Source organism: Pinus tabuliformis, chromosome J (assembly GCF_031772625.1).
Source record: "Pinus tabuliformis cultivar Carrire ecotype Pingquan chromosome J, CPIR1, whole genome shotgun sequence".
NCBI lineage: Eukaryota > Viridiplantae > Streptophyta > Pinopsida > Pinales > Pinaceae > Pinus > Pinus tabuliformis.
Window position 1 is genome coordinate 247,935,004 of NC_142295.1, and position 10,786 is coordinate 247,945,789.

At 34.4% G+C, this 10,786-nt stretch overlaps 1 protein-coding gene across 1 annotated transcript in view; it reads right to left on the reverse strand.

The window, feature by feature from the left end:
• LOC149226692 (uncharacterized) overlaps positions 1-8,541 on the reverse strand; it is a 44,166-nt gene extending 35,625 nt beyond the window's left edge. Inside the window, exon 1 of the mRNA XM_089380273.1 lies at positions 8,480-8,541. Within this exon, the coding sequence (XP_089236399.1) occupies positions 8,480-8,541 (62 nt within the window). The remainder of the gene's footprint in view (positions 1-8,479) is intronic.
• Positions 8,542-10,786: the final 2,245 nt, after the last annotated feature.

The window sequence follows — 10,786 nt, forward strand, 5'->3', positions numbered from 1 at the left end:
CCATGAAAAGTTATTGAAAATTAAAAGCTATTGTACCCAAAGATTGTAGCCATTGGACTCCTAGTACAACATCAACACTGCCTCTTGGAATGGAAAGCATTGGACTATTCAAGACATATTCTCCCATAGATAGCTTGATATTATGACACTTTCCAGAGAAATTTATTGTTCCTCCATTTGCAACCATTACTTGACATTCTGGTGCTAGCTATAGGAATAAATTCAATTTCTTGGCTATCTTACAATGAATAAAATTATGGGTACTACCCGAATCAATCGACACTATTACATTTTTCTTCTTGATACACCCTTCTATTTGGAGAGTTTGAGGAGTGGTAATTCCTGTTAATGCATTACAAGATATGGTCAGATTCATTTCTTCTTTCTCTGGGATTGGTTTGTGGTGTATATCCTCTTCTTTTGATGTTTATTGTTCCTTTTCTTGCTCCTCTTCCGCATCTATGTAAATTAATTTCTTCTCAGCACACTTATGACCTTTAGTGTATTTTCTATCACAATTGTAACAAAGCCCTTTTGCTCTTTTTTCTTCCAATTGTTGTGGTGTCAACCTTGTAGGTGGTGAAAGGCTATGAGCAACAACACTTCCATCTTTATAGTTATGAGTGGTAGGCTTCCTTGTTGCCATAATGTTCCTTTAAATTTTTCTTGCCAACCTGTATGCCTTCTCTAATGAATCAGGTTTCCAAAGGCAAAGCTCATGTTGGATGTTATCATTTAAATTCCTCATGAAGACTTCAATCCTATGCTTCTATGGAATATCATTTTCCCTTATATTCAATTTTTGAAAGTCCTCAATGTGCTCTGCCATTGAACCCTTTTGTTTGAGATTTATTAATTGGCTAAAGAAGGTGTTACTCTTTATATCCTCTTAATGTGCTACCATTTTCTATGTGAAAATTGACCAGATGACAAGTGGTTTACGAGAACAAATCCCTTTATACCATAAAAACTGAGTCAGTTCTAAATATAAAGATGCAATACGTACTTTTTGTGGTGGTTGCACATCATGCAGATCAAAATATTGCTCCATCTGTAGTATCCAAGTTACCAGATCCTTGCCATCAAATTTCCTCATATATATATTTGGAATATGGTGGGTCTTCAATCCAACGTTAGAGTCTATGAAATCATGATTAACATTTCTTTTGTTCTTATCATGAGTTTCCTCTACTACCTTTTCGGCATTACGAAGCCTTTCTTGTAGTGACTTTGTCCCACATTCCTTCAAACCTTCCATGTCTTTCTTCAAATCTTCCAGGTTTATATTCAATTTTTCTTCTATACCATTTATCTTATTGATCATATCTTTGATCACATTTTTCAAATCATCCCTCCAATTTTGCTTACTTGGTGTTTCTATTTTCTTGATTCGAGTCATTCTTTTTCTTGCTTTTAACAACTCGATCTTGAATTTGCTGTATCTCTGAAATTTCGGATATCCAAGGTATAAAATTGTGTCCTGCGGTAGCCCTATGTGTTCTCTTTCCAACCCCGCAAGTCTGATCAATATTGGATTCTCCAAGAAAAAGTTATGCCAAATATCCCACAATGACCTGATTATAGACTAGTTCAGTAGAGCGAATTTGTACGAAGTTCCACGTGTCACTGTTTCGACCTTAGGACCTGAAACCAATATACAGAAAACTACAGGCCGTCCTATTTTTGTAACTTTTTACGAAATTTCAATCTGATGCTCAGAGAGAAAGTTATGACGATTTTCCCCAGGTCACTTGTTTGAGATATAATTCAGGAGCCTGCACAAACCCTAACTTCCTTGGATCCTATATCCAAAAATATAGAGAGAAAAGATGTGAAATTCAGACCCGAGGTTCATCGAGATTTCGACTCAAATGGGTTTTAATTTATGCTTTTGAAACGCCAGAGAAAAAAATTTATAGTGAAAATTCCACGATGGCCTGTTTGGAGTAGCGAAACTCTAGAATCCAAAGCTATGATACCAAATGTTATGCAACGAGCTCACAAAATAGAAGAAAAGAGAGATCAACAACTTTAAAATCAACCTCTTCGAGGGGAAACCTCCTTTACATTACATAAATGAACAATTCTTGGCTGATACAAATGACAAAAACTCCTTTCTATATGTAGGAGACTAAGGGGTCACAACATAATCAAAGCCGACATAACAATAATAATATAAGGGCACACCAATAACAATAGTGGTTTCTATGGGGCACAATAATAACAATATGGGGACAATAGGGGCACAACAGTAATAATAAGGGCTACAATGACAATAGTAATGAGGTAATCACTAGTATTATAGGGACCTAACAAAATGTGCTCTTAAAAATGATATTATTTAATTGAAAATAAAAATAGCCATTTGTTCTAGAGTCTAGAGTCTATATTTTGATGCACTCTCATATGTGAGGATCTTTCTCTTAGTCATTGTTAGAGGGTAGAATTGATATATGCAAATATCATGAAACTTTTTACCTATGGAAACCTTAATCATCCACCTTCACATTCTTTGGAATGAGAAATATGCTTTCAATTACAACTTCTTCAGATTAAAAAAATGGCATATAAATGGCATATGTGATAAATCATTCTTTGGCCTTGCCATTGAAAAATATGCTTTGACTTTCTATTTCTCCATATACAAAAAATTGTGGCACAATTCATAAATAAAAGATTAGTACAAATCGTGATTGTTGATCCCAATGTTCCTTTGCTTGTTTCACTCTCTCTACTCGTTCTGTATCCAATCTTTCTTTCCAATAGCCTCTGCATCTACTAATTTAAACCATCACAAAAGGATACATATATTCATATGTAAACCATTCATTATGTGAAGTCACATAATGGTCCATTGTCAAAACAAATAACGACCACTAGAGTATTCACACCTTTTCTTATGGGAAAAGCCATCGAGTGCATGGTTACATGTAATTAGAGAAAATCCATGATGATGATGGAGGGGGACTTGCAAGTATAAGTACATGTATGTAGATATAATGATTGATTGAACCATGTACACTAAAGACATCCTAATAGACCGACAGTTGTAGTGGTTAGGCACCCATGCATTCCGGTGGATGGTTGCTCCTTTACATGGACATCAACATGTTTTTTGATCATGTTTGTAAAGAATAGTTTGGACCACAACTAAACTTGACTGATTGAGATCGAGATAAATAGTCATTAAGGGAGAGACTTAAAATATAATTCCTATATAGTGGCAATGCCACTGGTCTTGTTTTTTGTCCACCACATGTTTTTTGTTTATTGTGCAAGAATGACATAGACTGATGTGTGAAAATAATATTTTCAAAAAAAATAAAATAATAATTGGCACCTTTCTTTAGAGCTCAACTTTCCACCTTAGTGACCAACATTGGATGTGCCAATTGGACTAGAGTAGAGTAAGTTCCGCCAAATATGAATACATATTTATGGAATGGCTTCAGTCTCCCAAAAATAAAGAGATATGTAATATGACAATACATATTCCCTCGACGTTTAATTTTAGTATGTAAATTCAATTTAAATATTTATCTAGCTACCCTTATATTATTTTAAGTCACCGAGTCATTGTGGGTACATATATAGTCAGCGATTTCTTTTCAAATTTCCGCTTTTGTATTGTGTTTTAAGTTGTTAGAAACGAGACATACGCTCGAATTTAACTTTTTATGAAACTTTGATTTTAATTTAGATTTATTGATGACTAGCCAATATATGATGTACATTAATTTGTTTATTGAATAAGAATTTCTTCGGTTTGAACCTTCAAATTTATTCACGTCTCATTTTAAAAAAAAAAGTTTTATTTATAAATTTTAAATAAATTAAAGGGAATAACTAAAATGGAAAATGGTGAATAAAAAAGGAGTAGTCTTCAACGCGACTTTTTGAAAGCTTTTCCGGCGATTTTTCCGGTGAAAATCCGGCAGTAATTTATTGGAATCCAAGTTTGATAGCTAATTTCTGCACAATGAAACCGTCCCAGGGGTTATTCAGGGTGCTGAATCCGAATATGCAGTTAAAAAACCATTTTAACTGCAACAAATCATGATTTCATCTCAATTTCTTCCGCCGGATTCCGTCACCGGAATCTCAAAAAGTCGCATTATAGACAACTCCAATAAAAAATCGCACAACCCAACTGTACTATGTCAAATTCAAATAAATATAACATTTAATAATTATATATAAAAAAAAAACCACTGCCTTTACAAGTTTTTTATCCTAACTTTTAGGCTTTTGACCTAGCACATGAACATATATATTATAACCAATGTTTGGAATTTTTAAAAATATATGCGGCCTCAGTTTTTCAATTGCGTGGCCGACAAAACCACTAATGGTTTTAAGGAAACCAAAAACAACTTATGCTTTCAACATTAAAGTTTTCATGATAAAAAGAATGTCGCTTTTATACAATCTGGTTCACAATAAAATATAAACGAGAAGCAAAAAAATGTCAACATGTCTCCATAAATCGATAAATAGTGCTTTCATTTAGGATCACAAACTTTTTAATAATAATATATTTACTTATTTTATTTTAAGGTAGGTGTCAATAATGACAATTATGAAAAAAACTATTTATATTTAATTTAATTTGTAACGAAGGTTATATAGTAACTAGTATTTATTGGCCTGGAGTATGCCGTAAAACTGCTTCTGCTTGGCTAAGAGCTCGTCTTCCTCGGACGTAAGGAAACAGGTTAACGACCCAAGACCCAGAGGCATCTGGCAGGAGTGAGAGCCTGCTCCCGTTTACGGACCACCAGCAGGGTTATGCCAGGTGGCGTGGTTTTCCTATTTAACAGTGATGAGTCAAACCCAGCATTCGCGGATAGCAGCCAGAGATGGCTGTCCTCACTGTTGGTTTGACACCTGAGTTGATAGGTTTTACCACCTTCGAAAAAAAAAAAAAAACTAGTATTTATTGTTTAACTTAAATATAGTTTAGTTAAACTAAAAAATAATAATGATAAAGATTTTATCACAAAAATAAAATAACTATTAAAATAATGTATTGTTGAATGTCATGGGGTCTTGGATAGATGGTGAACACTCCTTGATGTGAAGTCACCAGTTCAATTCTCCTCTTAGTCGAGATGAATATTGGAAATGTAGAAAATGTAGTTTTATATAGCTTGAGTGGGCCTAATGGTTAAGAGTACGTGTTTCCTCGTAAGAGGTCACAAGTTCAAAATTAGAGGGGGGTAGAGTGTGTATGCCTTCGTAGACTTAGCAGTGAAAAAGTTGTGCGGAGGTGGGTCCCTTGTCTCATAAACAAGGGGGTATCATACACCAATTTGGTGTCTGTGACCTATTTGGTGTCCGTGACCTTGAAATTGGATAACATAATAATAATCACAAAAAATTTAGAAATATGATTAAATAATATTGTTAATATTAACATATATACACTCTAATATATTTGTTTTTTTTTAACATATATAGTTTTTATAATTGAATTTATTAAATATGTTTTTAATATAATAATAAGTCATTTTAAATTAGAAATATTGAAAAAAACTATAATTCATTAAAATGGAAATGATAGAAAAAAGGAAAAAAATCAAAATAAAAAAAGTTAAATAAACTTGAAATAAAACAAAAAACTAGTAACTAATAGAAATGGGAGTTACTAAACATCCCATAATAAAACCTCAACCAATAAACGTGTTCAATTATTTTGGATTCATCCATGTCCATTTCGACATTTATATTCTCTCACCAATCATAATTTTTTAGCCATTACGAATGTTTGGTTAAAAGCTTAGTCATTCATATTTTATTTTCATGGTACATTGGAATCCTATGGCAACCATCTCTACAGTATATGTATGCAAACTCAACCAACATAGTTGAAGCTGAAATTTTAAGCATTACACATTGAGAATCATGATGATTTGTCTACGACCATCCATATCAACCGTAATTGTATACTATTCTTACAATTCTTTTACGGATTCCAACAGTAACAAGCTTGGCGACCACATACTTGATTTCAGGAAATAATCGACTTCATGAATCCAGATCAGGTAAATAATTTAGTTTATGCAAGATTGGAATTTCAAATCATTTTTCTCTGTGAAATAAAAATTTGATGACATTTTTTTTCGTCAAATAAAAATTTGATGACATTTTTGTATTTTTTATGTTTTTTATTTTACATTTTATATAATGTTGTAAGTGTTGATTTTCTTTTATCTAATTTTTTTTTCAACTATTTTTACATAACAAAGTCACTGATCAAACAAGAAAATTATCGATTATATGTTTTTTTTGAGGTAGCAAAAAAATCTTCTGATTTTGAAAAGTGGTTATATTTAGAATACATTTTTTTGGAGCATATATTTGGCACTTTAAATTTTCTTATGCATCAAGTATGAATCCTTTTTTTTAAATGTGAGTGATTTTCACGCTGATTTTGAAAGTATTGATGCAACATCAACCCATTTTTTAAAGAGGGTTTATTTTCGACACTTTAAATTTTCTAACGCCTTCTTCTCCCGTGAGAGATTTATTTTTAAGTGTATTTATGTATTTGTGTTTTTATTTTTTTATTTTCAATTTTTTAAAATAAAATTTTCAATTTTTTTGTAATGAAATCTTCATTTTTTTCGCAAAGTTCAAAAAAATGTCAACATTTTAAGCTTAACATTTTATATATGTTTATGTATTGTTAATTAATATTTCAATGCACATCAAATACTTGTCACTAAAAAACAATAATTTTAAACATTTGACAAAAAAATACACATTTTCAATATAAATATAATGAAAAAATACACATTTTGAGACATTTTGTTAAAAATGACATGTCAAATAAACGATTTTTATGGGAAAATTTTAACAAAAAACACTTTAAAAAATAACATTTTTTTATGAATTTTATGTAAAAAATTAATAGTAATCACAATTAAAAAAAAATGATTCACATAAAAATTAAAGTGAAAATCAAATAATACAAATATTAAACATATAACAACAATAATCAAATACTCATTCTTCTCATAAAATCTCAAAGTCAAAACATTACAAGTAAAACTAATGAATAGTTCTCAAAATTGAGCTTGATTTGCAAGCATAACTTAAACTGAATCAACAATATTATATAATCCATGTTCATCATCTTCTAGAGCTTCATTATTGTCTTCTTCCACTATATTTTATGCTTCAGTTTGGTCATTTTCCTCTTCTAATGGATCTTTGATGTTTGCAAATCTCCCAAAGTGTCATTTTCCAATCACTCCATATAAGGTTGAGGTTACTTTGTCTTTTTGTGCACACATGATTAATTAAAATCTCCTTCCCTCAAACCAACTTCCTGCATTGTATCTGGAAGAAACTGAAGAGCATTAATTATTTGTTGAATAAAATAGTATTGTAGTGAGTCTTTTTCAATGGCAATACAATTTCTTCCTTTTTGTAGGCAACATGCTAGTGTTGTACCTAATCATCAAGCACAAAAGAAATAACTAAGTAAATTAGTATAAACACATAAAAATTAAAAAAGAAAATATTAAAATTCAATTTTATATAATATATCTTACCTGAACCCGAGAATAAATCCAAAACCTAATCTCCTTCATTTGAACATAAATCTATAAGATAGTTAATCAATGATTGTAATTTTTAATAAATGTTAACTATCTTTCATTTTGCATCTTTATCCTCATATATTAGTTTTCTTAAGACAACATCATGAACCAATACTTGACTATAGCTCTTTCCATCTACTCGAGTCGGAAGAATAGACTTATAGCTATCATCTTTTATCCAACATTCAACATGGATGAACTCGTAATCACTTATAATTAGATGATCTAAGGAAGAAATAAGATTTGACTTTTGCATGTAATATGACATAGTAAAAGTTCAATTAACTTATACATAAATCAATTTTTTAACATTAATTAAACATATAATTTCAATGTCTTACCATGTAAGCTGCATCTTTGAGTTTTCTTTTATCTTGAAGCTTGTTAATAATATTGAAAATTGTGTCTGAATGAAATGTCACAAATATTCAAAGTGGTGATGTTGTGACTTCTAAAAAGCCCATAATTATTTTATTAAAACCTTGATAAGTATAAGGCTCATTATCATATCAAATGTCTGGGAAATTGAAACCATGAAGAATATCTGCAATAACTAGGGCATATTCCTTTTTAGATATGAGTTTTACAATGTCTTCACAATCAATTTGTATTATTTGATATTGGATAGTGTCAAGCCCATTCCAAATGAAATGAGTAAAAGTAGGATCAAGTTCAACATTCCTAAGATGTTGCTTTTTCATCCTTTCCAACTAAATTTTTTCAATAAAACTTTTGAAAGTGTTTGGTACTCCATCTACATCCTTCTTCGACATCTTTAATGAAATAAAAAATATATGTGCAAGTAATAAAACAAAAATAGTGGATTGTTGAAGAAACTGTTTTGACGCGACCCGCTGGAGCTGCGCGCGCACCTGAGCCCTAGGAGATCGACCCCAACCAGCAGCGCAGAGGCCTGGGCCTTGGCCCCTGCCATGGCCCTCTCGGATCCGCCTCAGGAGGATCACGATCCTCAAAAAGCCTTCTCGGATCTGGTAAAATCTCTTCCTCCCCAGCGCCCCAGACCAGCAATTTCGAAATTTGTTAAAAAGCTAGATGTTCTTCAGGAAGTTCAGCTGCCTCCAACCCTTCCTCGCATGGCAGTGCTATCCCTTGCTGAGAAAGGACTCATAGGGCAATTTACAGGCCTTTGGCCATCGCCAAGAACAGTTCAAAGATGGGTCGAATGAAACTGGTCAGACAAGATCCCAGGAAAAATATCAATAAGATTCTGCGGAAAAGGGTATTACACATTCCACTTCGAATCCAAAGCAGACAAGGACTTGATCTTCAGAAACGGGTCGTATTTCATGGATTCCAGGGGTCTCTACCTCAATAAATGGACCCCAGATTTCGATCCGGAACTGGATATCCCCAGTGCCGTTCCAGTTTGGGTCCGCCTCCCTCACCTACCTCTCCATTGCTGGGGAGATGAGTCGGTTCGGGCCATAGGGAATGTTGTTGGCAAATACATTGATCGAAGCGAGCCCAAGGACAACATGCAAGCCTGCGCAAGGATCTGTGTCGAAGTGGATCTAGGTCGAGGACTGCTAGAAGCAATAAAGCTAAAAGTGGACGACTGGAGCCATATACAGCAACTGGACTATGAGCAGATACCATTCAAATGTAAGGTATGTCACGAATACGGGCATTTTGCTAACAGATGCACTAAAATTGTTAATGCAGAGAATGATGAGCAAGACGGACACTGGGAACCTGTTAAAAAAAAGAAATCAGCGCCCCCCCCCCCCCCCAAGCCTTCCAAGGACTCTGACAATCCTGGACCCTCTATCCAGCGCCCTTCCTCTTCCTCTCTCGTTCCATCTGGCCCCCTCCTTCCCGATCCGCCCCTCCCTTCCTCCTCCAACCCCTTTCTTATCCTTTCCACTGATGATTCCGTCCCTGAGAATCCCTCCATAGAGCCTCCAGACTCCCATCAACCTTAGATCATCTCTTCCCAACCCCCTCTCGAGCCCCTCTCATCAAGGATTACCAGAAGCTCTTCAAAAGAACATGGAGCATCCAGCGATACATTCAAAAAACCAAGACCTGGCAGAAAATCCGCTAAGCAACATAGGGACGAGAACGCCCAAAAGGACATAGCAATGGGCACACAAACTCCAATAGAGTCCTTCATCCTTGGACACCAAGAGAAAGAGACAAGTGGTAAAGACCAAGAGAGGCGAGCACCTCTCCGCACGCCCAATGCACCATGATGAAAATCCTTTCATGGAACAGCAGGGGTCTAGGGCACCCCTCAAAAATAGCTGCCCTCAGAGATCTAATTCACAATGAGAAGCCATAAATTATGCTGATACAGGAGACAAAACAAGATCAGCATGAAATGAAAAAAATTATAGATCAGCAGAAACAATACTTGGGAAGTATTAGCGAATCTAGAGGAGCCTCGGGAGGCATTGTCACCATTTGGGACAACAACAAATGGATCTGCACTGCAGCAAACCCCCACCAGAACTGGATCAGAACTACTCTTGACAGTAGAACAGGCAATCAAACAGTAATCATATATAATGTTTATGTACCCAACCATTACAGAGAAAAGGAAATTTGTTGGGATGATTTGAAGACAAGCATTGATGGGGAACAAAATACAAATATTATAGTCGCAGGTGATTTCAACCTGATCTTGCATGCCAATGAAAAAAGGGGAGGCACCTTCACTTCAGATCCCTTTAGAGGCCACCTGGAGACCATCATTCAGGACCATGAATTAGTTGATATTATTCCCAAAAATCGCAGATACACCTGGAGCAATCGTAGGATTGGTAGTGGCAATATAATGGAAAGACTAGACAGATTTCTAGTTAACATCTCGTTCCTCTCATCTTTTTCTGTAGGATACACCAACATCCTCAATACCTCTGCCTCTGATCACTATCCCATCACCCTAACTTTGGAAACCCATTGTCCTCTTGGCCCCATCCCTTTTAAATACAGTCCCCTTTGGAATCGGATTCCTGCGGCCAGAGAAATTGTTAAGGAAACATGGAGCCAACATGTGGAAGGCTCGCCATGTTTTATTTGGGAAACCAAATTAAAAAGAACCAAAAAGGCACTAAAAGATTGGGCCAAAGAGAGATATCAGGAGCCAGAGGAGATAAAAAAGAAAGTTTAAAATGAATTAGAAGATGTGCAGGCAAGGATTGAAGAGCATGAACTAA